Consider the following 23,326-nt stretch of genomic DNA (forward strand, 5'->3'; position numbering starts at 1 on the left):
ACAGGGAGGACACAGGGAACAGTAGGAAAGACGTTAGTATATGCAGCCGGCTAGACAGCTCCCACTGGGTGCTTTAAATTTGCCACGATATAAATAAATTACCAGCTGTCGCCAATGGCCATGAATACCCAATATGCCTTATCAGATGGTAATTTCCGATAGTTATAACAAAAGAAAAGGGTCTTGAGAAGAAGCTCCTGCTCACCAAGAAGTAAGAACCAAAATGATGCTGCAGAAAGCAGATGGTATTTAAAATACGCTTGGCAAAGCAGAGAAGGGAAAATGCTAGTGTTTAAGAAAATACATACAACTCATGTATTTACTTAGGTACTTACATAGACTTCAGCACTGAAACATCACACAGCCATTACTGGATTTTAGCTTCATAAAACCTGTCACGTTGGTAAATCCCTCATGAGATTTGAGAGATTCTCAAAAGAGAATGGAGGGCTCTGCTCAGGATTATCTAGAAAGCTCATGGTCAGGCTGACTGGACTTAACAGGTCCTGGATTCATTTTCACTAAGTTGGTTTACCCTTAACCCAGGACTAAAGCCTCAGAAACTTATCCTTGTAGCATAAAAAAGCCTTAGCCTCAGCTGATTTTATTTCCTCCACATGCTCCAATTTAATAATAAGTAAAGAAAACTCACCCAAACATTTAGTATAAATTAGGAATTGAAATTAAAACATACACAGATTGCAATCCACAGTTCAATCCCTTATCACCTGCTATTGATAGAGGAAACTATGTTTTGACATTATACATATAAAGTGTGCGTATGTAATTGATTGGAACATTACACACTAATTGAGTAGGTCTTGCCACACTTACTCTCAGCCTGTCTTTGGGCAAAGCAACAGCTCCTTGTTTGATGATTTCCAGAACTCTTTCCACTGACAACTCGGCTCCAGCTTGCTCTAATCGTGAGCTGAAGAAGCTGATCACCTGGAATGAAAAATCAGAGCACATAAACAAAGAGGAAGAAAAGAGATCTTTTCATCAATTTACATATGAAGCTGTCATCTTCTTCCCCTGGATCACTATATCTGTACTTCTCAAAGAATAATCATGCTATTGCTTGGGCCACAATCAGGAGGACTTTAGTAGTGACAAGTTAGCACAGTTATTTCTATTCTCCTGTTGTCACTTTTAAAGGGTGGATGAATTTGCAATTTAACACACGCAGCTGAATTAATAAATTTAGGTTTTCAAGTACTGGCATTGGCATATGCTTAAAAGTTGCACCTATTAATAATATATAAGTAAAAATCCTTATCCTATTAAAATGCTTCAAAAACTAGGCCAGGAAGAGCACTAGAAAATTCTACGTTTTTTCTGTCTTTAATTTCTGTAACTTGCACACTGTTTTCAGAGAAAAAATGGATTATTACAATCTATTGGACAACACAGAAATACATCAAAAAGCCCAACAATCAGTGATCAAAATAAACGTTTAGAAAAGTTAGCAATAATCCTTTCATAATCTGCCACCAGATTTAGACACAACTGCTCGAGTCGGATTCAGATCTCATCCACACGACTGTGATTCTGCAAATCTTGGCAAAACTGGGACCAGCAGAGAAGAGTCAGTGTTTATGCACCCACCTTGGCCGAATGAGATCCAAAGAGAGGGATTACTGACATAAAAGAAAATAAACTGATCCAAACCACCCAAGAAACATTCAGAGGTGAAGGTCTGAGCCTTTGTCTTAAAAGGGAAGGGTTGACGAGCGTGCAACACGCAGATCAGAGTCTGCTGATCTTATCATGATTTCTGGTAATAGCATCAAATTCAAGTCTCAAACACATTTGCACTTCTTATTTCACGGTTTGGGATTCTCGAGCCCGTCAGGTCTACCTTTGGTAGCTTGGGCCTGAATTTACTTTAGTTTTCAAGAATTAAACTGATCCTTATGTCATTAAGGATACCAGGACAGAGCGCTTTAAGACAACCACTATAAATCTTGACGCACTTAGAAGAGTTGACATCCGTTAGCTGGGGTTTTTGTGGCATCCAAAGCCGCAACACTTTAAAAAAAAATGAACAAAAGCTCCTCTTCTTCCCTAATTAACCACCCACTCCAACACCCCCCCATGGACCCACCATAGCTTCCACACACAGGAGCCTGTACGTTCCCTTTAAATACTCCTATTCTCCATGCACCTCCCTGGTGAGGCCAGGCTGATTTTCACACTATTTTTCCCCTCTCGTCTGTGACCCAGTGGGTCCTTGTTAGCTAGAACACAGTTAGGTCAGGCTTCAACTTTTACCCCCTTCCAAGCTCAGTAGGTCACAAGAGAAGCAGACATCCCTTTTCATGTGGGACATCAGATAACCTGCACTTCTGTGGCTCCTTCCATCCCCAAAAGAGCACACTTTGCAAAGGACAACTGCTCTCCCAGAGGAACTTGTCACTCAGGTGATCGAAAACCTGGAAGAAAAGGGTATGGGAAGGGTATGGGACAAAATTTCAGTACTACAGGATGGTCAGAGCCTTCTTCCTAGAGCCAGGTCTGCAGAGATACCCGAGCTATTCACCGTGCACACTTCTGCTAGCTTCCCAGACTTCTCATATGCTTTGGACACACTCTTCTTTGAAAAGCGGTAATGCCCACTTGTATCTGAATCACAGACTCCAGCACACTGAGTAATCCTTGTTAATGCTCCCCAAGCACAAGGGGGAAAAGTGTATTGCATTATAAAATCTCTGCTGAGGTCTCTTTGTTCTGGAGTGAGACACAGCTGGAGCCAGAAACCATTACCCTAATTATGCCTTACAGCTCAGCTGCTGTTAATAAAACAAAGACAGCTGACGGCTTGATTACCCTGGGATTCAAATTTGTTGTTCCTCTCTTGTGATCCTAGAAACTCCGGCCCTTGTTTTGAGCAGGTAGATCTACCAGATTGCAGAGCAATTTTCTCTAGAAACTGTGAAGCACCAAACAAGTGAGATACAGACAGATTACAGTTGCTAGAAGTTGCTTTTGGGGTTTTGTTTTTGTTTTTTTGGTTTTTTTTTTTTTTTGCTTCAGACAACAAAACTGTGGAAATCAGTCAAGTGAGAATTCAGGTTTAGCCTTCCATAAGGCTTACAATAACCTCAAGTACTAGAATAAGAGAGGACTTGACCGCCTCTGACAGATACAGCCGGTAAGTCTTACACTCTTCCTGATAAGGACAATGCAGTGCTGTGATCTCCGACCCATGAAAGAAAGGAGGAGGAAGATGTGCTGAGCTCATAAGCTAAGGCACTGGAAAGAGGAACCCAAAATTACCCAGGAAAATGGCAAGAAACAGCTTGAGCAAAGAGCACGAGGCACTCGGAGGGAGACTGCTGTGGATTTAACGTAGAGTCTGGGATAAACTGCTGGTAGAGGATACGTAGCTCGTATAGAAACAAGAAAGCTGCCCACAGACTTGGAAAGAAAAAAGAATTTCCCATGTTTCAACGCTCCTCTGTTGTCAGTAATCACCGGCGAAATCTACCCTCAGCCAGGGCAGGCTCGTACAGAGACTACATCCCACTAGTGTTCCCTTGTTAGCTCAAGTTCTGCTAAACCACAACAACAAATTAATATTAGGCTTTTAATCGAAAAGATAAAATACTATCATAACGCACACTTTAATATTAGGCTTTTAATCAAAGGGACACAATCCTATCATATAATGCAAGCATAAAAACTGAATGAAGCTTGCCGATGTCGCCTGCACTCTGGCATTTCCTACTTTGTAAAGTCAGACTCTCCAATTCTTAACATGCTTTTAAAAGATTTTTTTTGTGAAATAATCACGGTTTTTGTGATAAAGGTACTAATCTTGGTTGGGTTATATTTCATATACAATAAAAGTGAGATAGGCTTCCAGTATTTTCAGGGTATGTCTGTGCCTCACAGAGTTTTGAACGGGGAATTTTTGGTATGCTGATGATGACCAAAATTTAAAAAATCTATTTAAATAACAATACATATCTCTAAGCGTTATTTGACTTCCTACTTCAGACAAAAATGGAACTGGATTAATTCTTTTTCTAACCCAAACCATACAGTATCTCAATAAGGTACCTGTTATACAAAAAAAAAAAAAAGAAAAAAAAGATGAGTTATAAAGAGGACACATTAGAAGAGATATTTGCTTTTTACCATCCTATCAGTAATAAAACCAAAGAGCATCCAGCATTTACGTCCCCACTGCCCAAGTTCCCTTCTCCTCCATAGCCAAAGGCCAAACACTTTACCTAGTTATCTGCCCAAATATAAAAGATGAAAATGAAAGCTTAACATATATTTTTAAGAATAGCTTTTTCCTTTGAAAGCACTTTAAGTGTCTTCCCCAAAGAGGTAACAGAGCTACATTTAAAATAACCTTGGAAATTAATAGATTTCAACTCCTTGTCCACTTTAAAGGAAAATAATGCAGAAAAAGCAAACTGGCTGCGTAATATTAAATGAGTTTCAAGTTTTAGCAGCTGCTTTAAAAAGTAATGCTGAGCACATCCTAACGTACAGAAAAAAGCAGATCTCAGGGCAAACAAAAAGCAGGCTGAGAGACGGACGCATCATCGTTTTCTTGTGGTATCTCCTTTGGATATTCTGAAAGCTATTATTTTCACTATTCATTTGGGCAGCTGATCTAAGAAAACAGGAAAAAAAAAACCTGCAAAGCCCGCAGCAAAAAACTCGACCAGTCCCTGTGAATTACCTGCACCCAAACCACGGTGTGTGTCCAAAGGCCTTCTCCGGGCAAGCAACTTTAAAAGGCTCTCTCCACTGTGGCTCCCATTTTAATAGAGATTAAAAGGCATGTCAATGCTGGATTAGACAGCCACTTATGAGGAATATCTTACCAGTTTCTAAACAGAATAGCATATTGACAGGGCATAGTGCTTTGCCCTATTCAGAAGGACTAATCCCGGCTGTGAGAGCCACAGAGGTGCCTTGGTTGTCGTGAACTCGGTCATCTCCATGCTTTGTTGCACAGCGTAGACAGGCCACAAGAATTTGTGCCATTAATATACTGAAGACCTCTTAATGAAACCTGCTTTCCGCAGTGATTTCCAAAATCATTTTTCATAAAGCATTTCCACTTAGGAGGTCAGTTTTCCCCCGAGAGACTCATTTTTAGTACTTCTGTTTCATAACCAATAAATTCACAAAATATTTCAAAAGATGAAAAGTGTTACAAGGAAGCTAGAGTGATTTAGATGGATTCAAAAGAGGCATTTTAGGTCTTAAAGGTTTTTTTTTTTTTAAACTCTGAAGGAATATCCACAGCCTCTACTATTTTGCCCATCTATCGTTTCCAATAGTGACATTCTGAAATAAAGAAACATTTATTTGTATTTACTACAGCATCCACCGAGCAGCAGAGCTATCAAGGACAAGATGTTTTCTCCACTTGGATTCTTTCAGTGTACAATGAAGTGCTGCGGGGCCCCAACCCATCCGCAGCACCGTGCCGCTGCCTAACTAACACTACAACTCTTAACTCTCTCCCATAGCTAAAAATAACAGTACGATTCACTGCTGCCTCCTCTGCCCTCAATTTTCAAGGTTAACTCTGCAAAAAGAGAAAAATAACTTGGCACCAAATTAAAAAGTTTGGATTCCTTTTTCTTCCTTTTTCTTTCTTTTTTCTTTGTAAAGCGATGAAAAGAGAAAGACACTTACATATTTTGACATATGCTATTTTACATTTCCAGCCTCATTCACCACAGATAGAGTAACATGCTGTATTCACAGCACGCTGAAAGGAGAAAAAAAAAAAAGGAGAAAACAAAGCTCTTGTCATAAAGTACTACAGGATTAGCACTTCATCTAAGCAGATTCCTTAGGAAAACATAAATCACAGGAAGGATCAGGGGCCAGCAGTTACACCCACTGTCTTGGAGCAAAAGCGAGGCAAAGACGACCCCTTGATGGAGCTTCAGAAGGAATGAAACTGCTTGGGGTGGTTCAATAAAAAGAGAAATGCAGATTTATTAGCAAATTGAAAGTACTGAGGGGAAAAAAAAAAATCAGATTCACCTTGAAACAAGAGTACGTTCAAAGGCCTGTCAACCTTTCAAGGTGCTCCGCTGCAGTGCTCCCATTTTCGAGCAACTTTTTTCAGAAGAGAGTTGGTAGCATTTGAGGGTGGGTGGGGAAATCACTAACAGTGTTTTAGCCAGGCTCTAGTAATTAGCAGGATCAAGGCTTTTCTATCAGCCTTTTAAGGAAAGCCATGAAAGATTAGTTATCATGTTCACTGCAAGTCCTGCAGGGCTTGAAATAAAAGTTGCTATACCAGATCCAAGCAAACTCCACTCATTTTAAAATCTAGCAGGGAAGTATCTTTGGAGAACTAAATTCCTAGTAGGAAACGGCATCAATCTGATCCTTTCTATATTAAACCATCGCTCCCGACCTCCTGATTTCTATCAGACTATTTTGCAAACAAAATTTTAGCAGCTCCTCGTTAAGCCTGTTTAACGACACCATATCTGCCACTAGCTCATAGAGGTCTTGGGAAATACGAAAGTAATGAAAGCCAATGAGTTCTCATCATGGTCACAAAACAACGTCCATCTTTAGTAATTATCAGCGAGGAGTTTCTGCCAAATTCCTGATGCATCTGAGATTGGTGACCAAATTATAGACCACCTCTGAAACAGAGGCATACAGATAGTTTACAGACGAAACATTTCTGCAGTAGGTCAGAACGGGAACGAAAGCATTTCTCTTGGTTCACCATTCAGGGGAAGCGTATGCCATTTAGCTAAACAAGATGCCCAGTAGCCTACGAAGATGACTTTCTAAAATGAAAAGTAAATTAGTAGGAAACAGACGGCATTTTGATTTCAGTTTCTTCTGTACAGCATTAACTGTACCCATATGCTCTCAATCAGCTGGTGATGGCGACTTTTAGCTTATTTATAAAAATCTAGAGGCAGATGATATAAGTAGTTTTCAATGGAAGTAACACTCTATGTAAAGTGATGAACCTTAAACATCCGCCAGTTTTTCCCTCAGCTATGAAGCACGCAGAGGTTACGTGTTGCCTCCAGTACTACCTCTGCAGAGTCGCCTGAATAGTCCAAATCCTGAGGCACAGTCCTTAGTTATTACGACAAAGTTTAGGATTAACTGCAGTTAATCGAGGCAATTGTCACCCTGGTCTGAGCAGCTGGTTGAGCTGGAAAGCCATACACAGGTGTCTACAGGCATCTCCTACTCTGTCCCCTGCCCCAACATCATCCTATCAAATGTCTGTCTATCCAGAGGTCTTAAATGTGAAGTCCCTGGAAGTTCACAACAGTGCTTCACTACTGTTAACATTAGAAAGTCTTCTGTCAAACCCACCTGCCAGTCTTCCTTGCCACGTCTTACACAAGTCGCTTGTCCTACATTCCACAAATATGAAGAACAGGTTATTCCCTTTCTCTTTACAGCAGTCTTTTTTTGGAAAAATATTTCATCGCCCTTAGTCTTCCTTCCTTTGGCTAATCAGCACTGGTTCTATTTTTCCTTAGAGGTCATGTTTCCTGCAGCTCTTGATCCTTCCCAGAATTTCTGCTGTTGGTCTACCTCTTTCTGCACGGTGCCTAAAAACCAGACAGAGTAAGCCGGCCACCACTTCACTAGCACGAGTAGGCTGAAAGGACACCTCTAGGCTATGCTTCTTCTAGATAGCCACGCAGGACTGTAGCAGATACATCTTTTCATTTGCACGGTTAACTACTAGTTACTATTTTCTCCCTACACTTTTCAACCAATTTTGCATCCACCTTTTAGTATTTTTACCTCTTCTGTCCTTCCCTATTTGGTTTATGAGAACATTGTAAGTAAAAAAAATTACTAAAGTCAAGATATGTCATATTTACTTCACACATTCCTGACAAAGCAATCTGGCAAGTTTTTAATGCCCCCAAATCATTACAGATTGCACAAATCTTGCATTTCAGTCAGCTATCTTCAACAGAAAACATTAGCACACTATATGGTAGTATTTCTATAAGAAATACAAATCTGGACTGCAGTTTAGGATAAGAAAATTTCACACCCCATGTTAAGAAGGATTTTGCTGAAGGCTTCTACCTACAAGGCTTGATTCTGCCAGTGCAGTAGAAGGGGCCACCCTACGGCGCAGAGGGATGCACGTGGTTTCTGCAGCTGGGGACACCAAGCGGCATCTGGTGATGAAGATCATGTTCACATTTCTACTCTAGGGCGGAGACAATCCAAATGTTCCTAGCTGTGCCACAACCAGAAAAAGTAACGATGGATGGGATCAGCATGCAGCGCAGAACTGGGCAGAGGTGCTTCGGAGTTTCAGAAAGGCAATTTCTTCTCTTCCCCTCCCGCCCATTACGCAAGGCAGCAATCATTTACACCTACCAGCTACAAGCTTTGGGACCACCCCTGGGCCAGAGAGGCAACTTCGCAGCTTTACCTTGAGCACAATGGCCTGAAACCCAACAGGGCTCCCTGATGCATGGGAAGCTGGCTAATGCATCCCCCTTTGAATAGCTAGCCTTGGTCAGACCAAAAGCCTGGACAGCTCCCCGTTCCATCGTTGTCCGTGGGCTGGGGCGGATGTTTAAAGCAGAATGTAAGAGCAGGTCAAGAACAGAGAGCTCTTCCCCAAGGTTTAAGTATAAGCTCGCAGCTTCCAGCCATGTACAATTTAGGAATTTTTTGAGCCAAAGAGTGTAGCCGCATTTTTGTGCTCTACAGTCCTTAACGGACTTTTTTTTTTTTTTTTCCTTCTTCTTTCCATGAGTTTCTGAGCCCTCTTGGAGCACACTTGCACTTTAGACACTCACAACGTCCGGCGTGGCCATGAGGGTGGAACTCGCAATCCTGTCACTGCAGAGAAAAGCTTGAGCAAAGTTTGGAAGCCAGGAACTCTTCCTGGTTCTTTTCAGATACTTACTCCCTGCGTGGTCCTAGACAAGTTCCCCCATGCGTATAGCAAGGCTAACATGATTTGTCACTCTTTCAAGTGGTAGGAAGAGCAGTTAAAATGTAACGGCTCTACCATGTACAAGAAAATGGCGGGTTCTGGGACAGGATGGTGGCAGTGCTGCTAGAGTGTATGAACTGGAGGACACGACAGGGTAGAAGAAGAGTCGGCTGAATCTAAACTTTTATTCAGATCTGCAAGCCTGACAGCTCTCACCATTTGCCAGCTGGTGACAGGCACATTTTTTTAAAAAAATCTTTTTTTATTTTTTGACATCCTTGCTTCTCTAACAAAGGAGCTATTTAAAAATTCCAAATGCTCCCTTGGAAACCTTTAAATAGTTTCCGAACGTAACCGGCATCATGCTGTAACCCAATATTAAGTAGCTTTGGGGAGGAATTGTTTAAATTGTCAAGGAAAAACCTACGTTTAACAGTTACAAAGGAAAGGACACATTGCCTTCTGTGGGAGGCGTGGGACTGCCAGGCAGAAGTCCATGGCCACCACCGGTTTTCTTCATTTTGGACAAGGGAAGTTGAAAAGTTCCCTATCTCAGCCAGGAATGAAGAATACAGTCATCTTGACTGCACCATGTTCCCTCTTTACACAACTTGAAGATAACGTGTCCCAGTCATCTGGACAGCTTAATACTGCCTGTACTCGGCAGCTGCCAAAGGCTTGCAGAGTTTTGAGCTGGAATCCTCCATGCTCCAAGCTCTTGCATGACCAGAAAAGATGAAGTGAGAACAGAAGAGGAAGGGATAGGTATGAATAGGACTGCGGTCACACATTTTTGTCAAGAGTACAAGTTACTTCCCTTTATGGATCATCATTCTTCTGTAATAATTTAGATCAAAACAGAGAACCTCAGCAGATCTGTATTTACACGGAATAAATGAACTATTCACTGCAGCAAGAAAGTTAGAGCCCTGTTCAGCTTGCACTTCCAGTGTCTTGCATCCAGTGGTCAAAGCATGAACTCAAGCGTTGCTCAGCCCTGCAAATACTGACTAGAGGACAGACAAATACTTGTTACGCTTAAAATCTGTTATTTTCTAGCAGACACCATCACTCAGTTTCTCAATAGGAATATTAAAGCCAGTATTAGACAGAGCAGAAATTACTAAGTAACTGTTTTCCAAAGTCACGCTCCAATATGCTGTCCGCCGAGAGCCACACCAATAACAGGTTCTGATTCACAGCTATTTCCTTTTGTTTTCTACTAAAACGTCTACCTACCCAAAAGGACTGCAGACTGCTGCGAACAGATACTTTGGAGGTGAAAGTACCTTAAATTCAGATACAACCCAGGGAATGGGGCAGCTGCATGCCTGCCCTTAGCTGTTTACGAAAGTCCTCCATAATCGTTCATAGCCCAGTGAAGGGAGTGAGAGAAAAAGATTACTTGATGATGAAAACTCGCTTTTTCTGTCCAGAGAGACAGGCTTCTACAAGGGGAAGTTAACAGAAGCTAACACTGTCCTTCCTTAGGGGTATGCAAGATTTGTCACAGGCTGGGAATTCCTTACCAGAGGCATCTCAAAATCCCCTTGAACAAGTCCTGGGTCTGCTGAGTAGAGATGTTGCCCAGAGTAAGTCACAGTCACAGCCCAGAAGACAGGGGAGGGAAACGCAACATTTTAATAAATTCTAAAAGAAACTGATACAGACGAATATTGTCCACCTCTTGAAAGGATGAAGTGATCAAATAACAAAGTGTAAGCACCCTTTAAATAACGTATTACTTACCAGATCTATATTTTGCATTATGTCCTGGAAGGAAGGGTGAGTTCGAAATTGCTCAAACAGATCCCGCTTGTAAAGCAGAGCGTACACCAAGTTCGGGTTGTGATGGAGGGAATTTGTCAAGCAGGAGTTGATAATCTCCAGCATCATTCGGATCACTTCCTCGATCACGTTCAGGTCCTGCGCCTTTAAGAAAGGAACAAAAGGTTAGCGTGCCCTTTTCCATTGTAAAATATATTAGGTAATAAAGACAGCGCACAGGTAATTATTACTAATGGAGCTATTAGCTGGCTAACGTCTCAATGGTGAACAAATCTGGCATTCCTGAACGTCTGGGAAGAGAAGTGCTTGCTCCTGTACTAACCAAACTTGAAACCAAAATGTAATGCATCCATTTGCCTCATAGCTTGATCCTCTCGACAGGAGCCATCTCCTCGTCCAAAAGAGCATTAACATTTTGTAGGCCGCCAAATTCACTAAGGGTTATGTGAATTTAGTCTTTTCAGCCCTTCCTGTGCTAAGTAAAAGCAGTTCAGCCTGTGTTTAATTTACGACTTTTTCAGCTCAGCCCTTGCTGGAGGGGCTGGAGAAAGGCCCTCCCCCGGGCACACGAAAGAGAGTCAAATCTACTCGGTTCATACTGCTAGATCTCTCAAACACACCACACGCTGGACTCTGACAACAAGAATCACCACACCACACCGGCTGGAGTTTGGCTGGTTAGCATGGTCAGAGGATTGAAAGCGCTTGCACTTACTTTGCCTACTGCCTACAAAGCAGTCATTTTCTGAATTATCCTAAGGCATTTAAATACTTCATGACGAGGCTGCGCTTGCAGCAGGATTTTGTTGGACTGTCACTCAGTCCGTACATAGCGGAGTTATGTTCTATTATAAGGGAGCGTCGCAGCAATTATCTCTTGTCAAATAAATGCCACTGCTTTTGCCAAAGCAGAAGAGAATACGGGAATGCGTCATTATCCCGGTTAGAATCACATAAAGAGCAAAATCCTTTGCTGCCATTTTGTGCCGGCTACTTTTACTGGGAAGTAAAGATGTAATTACAGTTTCTTCATGCGAGCGCAGATATGGCTTTGCAGAAGACGGCCCCATTCTCCTAGCCCTCTGCTCCTTCACTTCTTCTCCTGCTCCGTGCCTAACCACGGGGAAGGCAATGCCAGTCCTGCTCATGTTGCTGCTGAAATCCTCCCAGTCACCCCTGCAGCTTGTCTTCCGCATGTCCGAAGGAGGCAGGCGTGATGAAAGCCTTCTGCCATCCTCCCTTGAAGGACAATATTCTGTGCACACGCCCCAGTTGCATCTCGTTCTTCAGCAACGATGTCTCACTGACTGTGGAGGTTACGGATTTTCTTCTGAATGTGAGGATCTCCTCCTCTTTTTTTTTTAAATTTTTCTTAAACGACTGCCTCAACCAACTGAGGTATCTTTGTAGTGAAGCTAACAATGTCGGCAGAAACCCTTACACTACTGATCGCTGCAGCTACTTAATCTGCCAACGGCATCATATTCTTCTGACAGAAGCAATCCTTCAGAAGCAGAAGGTCCTCTGTCTGGAGTCTCCTAGTTAGCATGGCATGAAATAGCATGCCAGTTAGACACTATGAAATGCAAATGATACAAAAATATAGCACAAAATACAGGACAAAACTGGAAATTTCAATTGCTTCATCTGGAATCTAAGGAAAAATTCAGACCTGGCTAATGCACCTGTGGAGTGAGACTTGCCTACCAGGTTGGATTATTTCCAAATATGGTATATTAAGGTGGCTTTTAAAAAGCTCTGGTCACGGGCCTACCTCTCTTCCCAATGCAACAGGATGACCTGGTGGCTGAGATACTATCCTAAAACACAGCATATGTTACTTTAATCCCCATCAGCAGACTTTCTGTGTGTCGCGTGTCCCTGAGTAAATCACTCACCCCTGTACGCCTGTGTTCCTCTCCTACAACACGACACGAGCGGTACTTCCCAAAATCACAAGGTTGGCTTTGGCATGCCTACGTTGAAAGAGCAGGCTTTCCAGCTACTATGATGTAGGCACCACACAAGCATTTGAAAAGAGATGTTAAAGTTAAAAGGATGCTTCCTGTTCTCTTAGACTTTATTTTGGCAAGGTAACTACCACAATTGTAAGAAAATAAGCCGTCCATCTGGGCCGAGCTCGTAATGCAGGAAGGCAAAGGCTATTACCAAGCCAGTGGTTCATGCAGCCTCCCAAATAACCAATAAAGTTTACCTTGCACAAGGATAGGATCTGCTAACCTTCAGGTAAAAGCAGCTCTTCTACCCGAAAGCCTGCACAAAAACATTGGGATTCAGCCTCAGCCAAGATCTATTCAGTTATCAGAAACACAACGACCCACACGACTGCTTTTCAAATACTGTTTTTTAATAAAGTACACTCACCATGAAACAGAGGAATACAGCGAGTTTAAACAGAAAGCCTTGCTAACCATATCGGCATCTACAAATACGTTATTTCAAGAGGAGACAGACACTGCTACTGGTCAGCATCAAACTATTAAAACTTAACTAGAGGCTATCGTTCAGAAATTGAAGTTATTTTATAACCTGGTGGCCAGAACCAATAGCCCGGTTTTGCTTTTCAGCTGCAGCTCCAGATATAGGATCTGGAATCCAAATGAAGAAATTAGGTAGCTATGGTGAAGATTTTTACCTGCAACTGAGTACGCTAAAAATAGCGTTTATATGAAGAATGAACTCTATAAAAGAAAGAGATGTGGGACTGAATCCCAGTATTGCATATATATTATCTGGAGAGCTGTATGCTCCTATAATTAGCGATTAGAAGCATTTGTGAAAGCTTAAAACTTTTCAAAACAGGAAAAAACAAACAGAAAGCCAAGGACAGCATTTGGATGAGACAATGGAGAAATGCCGTAAGCGCTGATAAACCGGCGGGCGCTTTTGTTGCTTTGTATCACCAGTATCCAGCTACGGCACCTCCGCATCTAGACATGGCGTCAAGACAGATATAAATAAGGTTACAAAAACATTTCACAGTTCAAGAAAAGAAGTTTATCATCCCGTGTAATAACTTTCAGACGGGCTGAACACAGCCAAAGCACAGAATATATATGACCAAGACAGTGACACCGACCACGGCAATGCTGTAAAAATATTTTCTGGACTGGACTGGCTCTTGAAAGGGATGGGGGCATGACACTGATTTTGGGGGACAGGTAGAATTCAACAATACATTCAGATGAGAGATTAGTTAGAAGCAGTGACATTTTCCTATTGCCTAAAATTGACAAGTTCCACGTGCTTTGCGCATTTTAAGTTATTACAGTATTCCTTTAAAACATATTGCCCATATAATGCTGATGTCAATGCTGATGAACACCACTCAAGGCCAGTCTCCCCCTCCCTCCCTTTTATGCCCATAGAAATGACTATATCCATCATTAGAAAAAAACGTGGGAAGTTAAAGGCTTGGTACCAACTTTTGGAGATGGAAATCCGGCCAACCACAGGGAAAGAAATGGGGTAGAGCACTAACATTACTGTACGTAATCGTACGTACCTCCAGTTTCCTCCTCAGGACAGGAATTACATGTGGTAAGCGTTTGAAAATATTTTCATTTTTAAACAGAAAAAGTCAGGCAAAGGGCCAGATGCCTGGTCATGTCCTAGTCGCCCAAGGACCAAACCAAGCAAGGACACGTACAAAAGATGCAGGTACAGTTCGGGGGAGTCTGTGCCTCTTTTGTCAAAAGCAAAAGGAACAAACAAGCGGCAACGCCAGAGAAAAGAGAACGGAAACGAGCCGAGCGGCTGCGGAGGAAAACATGACAAGCACAGAAACGGGAACATTCACCGCAGAAAAATAATCTGAGTTTCAGAAACGCTGACAGGAAACACAAGTCGGAGGTGCAAAGCATAGGCACGTTATGGGTAGAGCTGGATGCTCCAGTCTCTGACCGTTGTGAAGTCCTGCTGCTTTTTTTTTTTTTTTTTAAATCAAATATAATAACTCATTAGCAAGACACCCTGCTCGGCAAAGCATTTCAGAGCATTCAATAATGGTGCACTGCTAAAACACCATAACACGCTGCTGTGCAAAAACAGTTTAGAAGTACACTGCTGAAGCAGCTCCAGGGAGATAAAGCAGCCTAAGTACAGAGACGCAGGTAGGCGCTTAGAGCTCGGTCCTTACCTCCTAAGGGCGAGTTGCTTGATCGCTGTCAGTCGGGGATGCAAGAACTCAGCGTCGCTGAAAACCCGCTTAATTTATGGTGCCCGTCTTTTGGCTCTTACCATCTCAACATTGTGAGCGCTTTCCCTCTTAATTTAATTTGACATTAGATTAATTTTAACTTTTAGAATAATAGAGCACTAGTTTTAAAAGCCCTGTTATGAATTAATGCAAATCTCTACCCTTTAAATGTTAACAAGTCCTAAGAGAAAAAAAGAGGCATCTCCACATATTATTCAGGTTAACTTTGCTTAACTGTCCCTCATATCTTGTCTGGTCTAATAAAAACTGAGATAAAAATTATTTCGCTTTCTATTTTCTTTCCTATATATGCAAAATAGGCATGTAAAAATCAGAATTTCAGTCACTTGTGATGTTATGAAGAGACATATATATGCAAGGGTGGACATTAGTCTGGCTTTGGCATGAAATAAGCTTCATATTAAGTTTCCCAGGGAGGAATGCTCTTTTTAAGATTTCTAGTAAACTAGCTGAAGCCATTTTCTCTACCATTGCAGCCTGCAATCTCAGTGGACCAATTTTCACCGCGACCAGCCTTTGGCTGCCACCGAAGATGTGTCACCGCTGTAGAGCTGACCCAAGTACAACCAGCCCTGGTTTGGCCACCACACAAGCTCCTTCCCTGAGCTTGGATCTCTGCTGACCCTCGGTCCCGGGTGCAAGCCAAACGTTGGGTGCTGCTTGGTAGTGCAGATGCAAGCTACGTCTTGATAGCCTTCTTAACGACATTCTGCTGTTGGCCCTGACACTGCCACCACTGCTGATCACAGCCTGGTGGACGCGTTTAGCTCCAGCTTCATGTTATGGCCATTCACACCTGAACCAGTTTAACCCCGACATTAGCGGTCAGTTGCCAACCACAGATTTCCTGCAGTGACACTACAGCCCATCTCAAGGAAATACTCAAATGGTGATTTCCGAATCAGGAGTCAAATAATTACAACTTTATTCAGGCTAAAAAGCACTAGTGCACAAATTTAATTCCCATCTCTTGCCCACACGTTTTACTATAATACAATGTTTTTTTTCTTTACAAGCTAGAATTCACTTAAATGAGTCAATTAAAAAAAAAGAATATATATATATAGTATCTACCATGTCTACTTTGCAGCTTATTTTGTGAATCAGAGGTCTAATGGAGCAACTTTTCTTTCACGGCAAGATCCACACGAACTGTCCTGCTGTGCGTAGATGCATGTGTGTTAATATGTGTATAGATACTTTCTACAAAAACCTCCTCTCCCCTTAGACAGTGCGCTCACATTGCATCACAGCCATTTTTTAGCCAACTGATACTCACAGATAAATAAGTGCAATAGGCTTCTGCCCAATAAAATGGCACAGCAATGAATGCTATCAAAAAGGTGGTTATACAGTTACCACAACTGGAGCAGGAAGAAACATCTGCCAAAGAAAACACCATCCCAGCAGAGACGGGTAGTGGAGTACACTCGAACTGCAAATGTAAACAGGGGGAGGGAAGCAAAGACCTTTAGCTCGAGAGGGGCAAACGCTTTAGCAAAGTTTCCTTACTAGCAACTCCAAAATTCAAAGCAGTGAGACTGCCTCTGGCTGCACACTTTCCCAGCTAGCTCCGACTGCCCCCTCAAGGGCGTTTGCTCCCTTTGCCGTTCTGCACCGCTCCGGGTTTGTCCTCCCGGCCCGGCGCTGGGGAGGAAGACTCAGACGAAGGTGCAGCAAACATCGGGTCTGACACCGCGTACGCGCCAGGGCTACGTCGCATTTGTTTCGCTGCATGCATTCGGTGTGGACCGCCCAGCCCGCGCTCTGCAGCAGAACGCTACCGTATGGGTAAAAGACTATACAGGAAAAAACCGCTGAGCATGAAGGTTGCACAGGCAGCCTTAATTACGGCCTTACGTACTGAGCGCCCATCTGTGACACCTCGCTGTAACTGCTCACACGTCACAGTTCAGTGAGATTTTTTTCTCCCGCCTAAAATAAGAATTTGTAAACATATTATATAAAAACGTGCAATCATACTCAACTACGTTCATGAAACAGATGATACGACTTTAAAGGCAGTTTTGGCAATAACGGAAAGCAAGAGGACAGAGCATACTTAACATATATCAGAAAGACCAAGCCTGCTGAATTAACTCCAGACAGATAGCTACTTCCATTCTTTTCACGAGGGGCGATTAAGGAGGAAAGCTTTGGTAAACTGTTGCTCCAGATCCATCAGCTGCATCCACAGAAAGCCTAGAGGAACGGACAGCCTCAGTTAATTTTCCATTTCTTTTTTTCCAGCTAGCTGCACAGATACTAAGGACTACTTTGAATGGTTGTATTTTCGGATGTCCAGTATTTATCTCTGCTGCGCCTGCTTGCAACACGCAGGTCTTATAAACTCCCATGTAATGTACTATTCCGTGCAGAAAAGACAAGTTGGCACTCCAGGGAATTTCACCTTGATAACATAATTTAACGGCATCCACACTTTTAATTACGTAAACTTCCCTTTCCTCTTTAGAGGGGAATTTCTACAGTTAAATAGTTTCAAATAATTTACTTTATTTTTAGTTGCTTTAAGAGAAGCATATGTATCTTGTTTGTATTAGCTTTGGGGAGCTTCCAGGAGAGCTGTCTGAATTTCCTGCATTTTCAGCAGAAAATAAAACCTTCAACAAAATAAACTCGCTCTGCCAACGGAGTGGAAAAACGGCAGGGGGAAGAAGGAAACGCACAAGAAAGCTGTTCTTATACTTAATGCGCAAATGAACTTCAAAGCCAATCATTTGGTGACAGAAATCTTATCGCTGTATAGCTATTTTACTGGCATACATACAGCATAACACACTCTGGCTGTCGTACGTCCAGCCCAGATAACTTTTGGCCATAACGTTTAACTGTGAGGAAGTAGGTATTAAGTGAAAAATTGCAGGGCTTACGCTGAATATAACCTCAAAAACTAACCCAGTCATCTCTGCTTATTGCTTAGAATTGAAAGTAGGGCTGTCACATCAGGGGCAAAGTTTGTTGCCAAACATTTTGTTAAATAAACCTACCATCACGACACTCACTGCCATTGCCTTCCTGAAGGACTGAGCAAGTAGACAGCACTCCCACCAGCTTGTCAAGCCAGCTCATGCAGTAACCTGGTAATGCAGCGTCCCCCAGGAGAAACACATGCTTTTACCCTGTATTAGGGTGAAAAACTCGATTTCCTTTCAACAAGCCTGCACTAGAGGCAGTATCTCAGAATCACAGAATGGTTGAGGTTAGAAAGGACCTCTGGAGACCATCTAGTTCAAGCCCCCTGCTCAAGTATTGTCACCTACAGCGTGTTGCCCAGGACCCTGCTTTTGAGTATCTCCAAGGATGGAGAGTCGAAACCTCTCTGGGCATTGGTAGTGCATCCTCTGCCAGAGGAAACATCTACGGGAGCAGTCTGGTCCAAGGAAAACAAGTAGTGTGGCACCCCAGGCAACAAGCCCAACTACTTTCATATTTTGAAGACCTGTTTGCCACAGGGTTTGACTTCAGTAGCCGCTGACAAAGAAAATAGAAGAATTGTTTTTTATAAGGACACGCGTATATTTGAGTGGAGGTACAACTCTACGAATGCAGTCAAATGCTTTTACCTTTACTTTTCATGCAACTTTACATGATTACTATCTGGCCAACTTACAGCTTCACACACCTCAACTCCTGGCCACATCTGTGCCTTCATCTTTTCTTCAACTATGCACTTGTTATCTTTCAAGTTCCACTCCTACAACATTTCACGTCAAAATATTTTAACTTATCTCTATCCTCCTATAAAGCCAGATTCCCAATCAAAATTTCCCAGACCTTGGTGGAAGTTCCCTTCTTGCTGTAATGGTCCTTGGTGATGCTTCACACTCTCTGCACTGTCCACACTCTACCCATTGCTGAGGTTTTTACAACTGTGAAACGTGTTTTAACTCTTGTACTGCACACTACTCTGTGCAACTAATGGTGGTATGGAAATGGCTCTGCTAAAACTGATGGTCAGTCCAGGTCTGCAAAATCACCCGGGTACCAAAAACCAGGTGTTCAACCTTCCAGCTCTGCATTCTCTCCTCCACGCTTTCTTTTCGAGAAAATCAGTTCCGGCAATAGAGCAAAACTTAAGCAGGAAGGAGAGAAGGTGACCCCACTTTGCCAAACCTCTAGTCTGGTTATTGGAGAGATGTGATGAAGATCTTGCACTTCCAGGGGGAACGCCGTGACTACTAAGCTACTCTTTAGGTAGGGCTCCTCTGTTTCAAAAGGAAAGAGTGACCAGTCATCTAGACCCAACAGGATCATCGAGGCACCTCTGTGCAGGAGAGAGATTCAGATTTTGGCATTTTTGTGAGATGCAGACTTGGTACCACGGCTGCAGAAGGTGCTCAGTTCCAGAGAACAGGATTTTAGATAGTCATCCTCTTTTGCATTTCATCCCAGTTCAGAGGTCCAGTTTTTCCAAACGCCGTTCTTGGGAGCCTCTTCCTTTGTCCTGTACTATAAATTTAGGCATCTAATTCAGGTACTGAATTCCACCTTGGAAAGGAAAGGGGTGACAAGTCTCCTCCCCCAATAATTTCCAAAGACAGCAAAATGAGAAGTCAAATATATACATCAAAGAAAGCCTCAATCATTTTCACCCCAGTAGGCTTAGGAAAAATAAATGACTGGGGAAGGCATTTACTCAAGGTTAAGCTTAAGAGGCTGGTCTAAGTGTATTCAGAAGCTCCCACGTGAGGAAATCCAATACAGCGCTCAGAAAACCCGACAGGCACCAGCTAGGGACTCAACAGCGCTACATGGGCTATCAAAGAACACGGTATTTCCGAGCCAAACAACAAAAAGCAAGCACTATTAGTAGAACTAAACTAGTCATTTTATAGGGTCTCACAAAACCTGGGAGGCAACTGTTGCTAGGAAAAACGTGAATGACATTGCTCATCCTCAGAAAATTGAAGCTGAAACTTTTTCATGATTTTTCTCAAATCATGCTTGAAATATTAATGAAGTTTTCTTGCTGCTGAAAGGAAACATCTACTCTCTACAGACTCACTATTTCTCAGTGAAATTAAGCAGCATTCCCTAGAGGTATGTGAAGATTTTGTTTAGTTTGACTGGTTTAACAGGAAAGGACAAGTTCTACATGCAACCTTAACTCCACCATATAAAGATAAATAGATCATTACGATATAGTTTTTAATTAACAGAACCTGTCTACCTGGAGTAGACTTTAGAGATGTTACTCAAGCAAAAAAGCTTCTGATTCAAGCACTACACATACAACTTAGCTGTAAAATGTCACCAGCAAAATTGTTAGGAGGTGTTATGTAATAATTACCGGTACATGAACTGAAACTTCTGCATTTCCTAATTCATTTTTAAATTACATAGCAGGTCTTATATAACTTTCACCTAAGGTTTCACACTGTTGCATTTAACATGTAAGTGCTACTTAATGAAATCTCTAGACCTAAAAGTGTGTTCCTTAAAGATGGCTTCTGACAAGCCTCTGAAGCAAACGATCCTCCAAAAAAGGAATACTTAACATATTTTGAAGAAGGCTACAGTGGATAACAAAACCCCAGATGTTTGTGTTTTAGTATGTATCAGAAGTCCAGATTTAAGAACCCTTATCATATGAGTCCGTATCATATCAGTCCCATTTACAGTGGCTTGTCATTCTTCCTACCCCACGCGCTATCGGAGTTGAACGAAGCACAGAAGCCCTGATTTCCATCAAGAAGAAGAAATAAGCTGAAGGTGATTGCTTGAAAATATGATATTGTGCAAAAAGAAAGCAAAAAGACCATTTAAACCAAACAGTCTCAATTAAAGTAACAACAGTACCGACAGTGGCACTCCCAGGTTCCCCCATACCTCACACCCTCGAGTTCATGAAACTCAAGACTAGCTGGTTTTCTTCGCGTTATTCCTTCACACCTCCCAAACTTTCCTCCACACAGTATATCACAGTTACAAGAATGTAGTTTATCCATGAGTTCCTGATAGCCCTTTCATTTACGCACCATCTCTGACTATACTGCTAGCTATTTTCTCACCCTTGGTATTATATTTGGCAGTAACAACTATGATACTCATTGCAACATACCTATGCATCAAAGGGACATACACATATGTATGTATACTTATTTCTTTGCCTAATTTTTCATGAAAAAAGCCACATGGAGCACAAACAGAAGTCACTCCTCCTCACCCCACCCCAAAAGCCCTGTAAAGCTAAGCCTATTTTTTTCTATGATTTTATGCTTAAGAAATTGGGATGATTATCTTCATCAAAAATACTTTGAAAATAATCAAATCCCAAGTTACTAATGAGGGAAATGGTAGCAGATAGCCTGGTACACATGACCTGTGATCCAGAAAGCTGCATGTTTTTCAGCAGTGAGAATATTACCTGCAAGAACTGGGAAACGAAGATCATCCGCTCCCTATATGATGCACAAACTCAGCAGCAAAAGAGCCAGTGCTACCCACGGCACCCACCAACAGGCAAAAAATCCCCTAAGTCTTTTGCCCCCTTAGGGCAAAAATTGCTTTTGAGATTTCTGTGCGAGTTATAAGAAAGTGAGTAGGAGTTCGCCAAGCAGACATTTCAAGTCATTACAAATTGGGGAATGCCAAAATAACCCAAGCAAAGCAGCGTTGCTGCGGAGGCCATCTAGCAGTCCTCCAGTGAGCTGTCGGGGTAAGAACCCTGATTTGCTCAAATAAGAAAAAGCTACTGCAAAGTAAACTAAGACATTAACAGAAAATCACCATGAAATACATGAAATACAAAGAAGAAAACTGGAAAGGCTTGGTCTCACATTTTATTTCATGAGTAACTAAAAAAAAAAATAATTGCAATACAGTAGTATTGGCAACTCAACGCCCAAGGCTGCCATTTCCCAAGCTGGCTCTTTTTTTCTCCCGCTACAAAGTTAGAAGGGATAAAATGAAGTACTAGAAATCAATGAAGTGACATTACTTGGCGATAAACCACCTCCTGACAATATCAGACATGATTAAAAACAAACAAAAAAGGCTGATGTGGCTGGCTGCCATTCCCACAGAAGGTAAAAGTGCAAACACAAAATCGTTCGATGAAAGCGCACTATCCTTTGCACGTTCCAGCTCCTTAAATATTAGCAGCGCAGGATAAAAATTGCAGGTTTCAGCTCAGACCCTCGAGAGGGACTATGGTACAAGATTCCCCAGCTGTTAAGAGGAGGCATGTGCTACTTTACAGCTGTGACTTTACGCAGGGGCCGAAGCTAAATCATGAGGAGCACTTTTAATTCTTCTGATAAATTAGGGCACGAGAGTACAGTTAGGAAACTAACTGAGAAATGCAACTCTTTATGAGATCAGCTGGCACCCATCTGAATTCTTTAAATGTTATTAAATACTTTGAAAGTTCAGGGAGACAGATAAACAAGGATGTCAGATGGCGTTACTGGTCTTTGGAAGTGATTTGCGATCTAAAGGACCCATAAGTAAACCCTTTTACAAGGCGCAATGAAGTGTTTTTATTTGTTTCGTCTTACCGTACCACCTCTTCAAAACCGATCGCTGCTAGTAGTAGTAGCAATTTATTCTACTAAGCCTAGGACTGGTCTGAAAAATCACCACCACCGAATTTCAAAACGCACTCTCCTAGGCTAAATAAAATGCAAATAGGAAGGAGATGAGAAGCAGACTTTTGCGAGCTGATAGCAGGCAAACCAAATGAATGGAATAACTTTGAGATTAAATGTTGTCTTTACCACATTCCAGCTTATTTTTAAAGTGCATTCCCCTGGACGCTGGATAAGGGCCCTGCATCAATTCTGATAAACACAGAAGCTGATGACACTGCTCAGCTTCCTGTCTAATGGTCGGGAAGCACACAGCCCTGACATCAAATAACGCCAAAAAATGAGCATTTAGTTAAATTAAATTAAAAAAATATAGAGATTCTAAAATTCCCCGTACATAGGTATGCAGTCCAAAATGGAAACAAAAAAATATATTAATAATCAATCCTTTTACTCTAAAGATTTCAATAGATAATTTTTCAAATATTAAAGTAAAACACTCTTCACAGAAAGATGAAAAACAGCACTGTCCAACTAAACGCAGTAAAATTTCTGGAAATATTTATGAAGATTCACCTACTTTGGGACAAAACTTATTTTGCGTAGCCAGGTTCACAGAGCGTGGCAGTGACAGACATAAGCACGGCGACAGATCATGGTGTTTTAAAGAGAGAAGCACTTGTGTATCTCTGCTGTCCACCAAGCATGGAGTCAGACAACTGTTCAGCACCAAAACTGCTTATGTGCTTATGATTATTTACCTATAAATTAGGCTAAATTTTCTAATGAATTCTAATTAACAGA

The 23,326-nt window shown here is 41.9% G+C and overlaps 1 protein-coding gene across 5 annotated transcripts in view; it reads right to left on the reverse strand.

Moving 5' to 3' along the window:
• Positions 1 to 23,326, reverse strand: part of LOC104138494 (dymeclin) — a 231,246-nt gene that overhangs the window by 32,314 nt on the left and 175,606 nt on the right. For all 5 annotated transcript variants that reach the window (XM_068924734.1, XM_068924731.1, XM_068924732.1 and 2 more), the window contains 2 exons: positions 10,694 to 10,876; positions 835 to 948 (listed from right to left, as the gene is read on the reverse strand). In XM_068924734.1, the coding sequence (XP_068780835.1) occupies positions 835 to 948; positions 10,694 to 10,876 (297 nt within the window). The remainder of the gene's footprint in view (positions 1 to 834; positions 949 to 10,693; positions 10,877 to 23,326) is intronic.

The sequence above is a fragment of the Struthio camelus genome, chromosome W (assembly GCF_040807025.1).
Source record: "Struthio camelus isolate bStrCam1 chromosome W, bStrCam1.hap1, whole genome shotgun sequence".
Taxonomy (NCBI): Eukaryota; Metazoa; Chordata; class Aves; order Struthioniformes; family Struthionidae; genus Struthio; species Struthio camelus.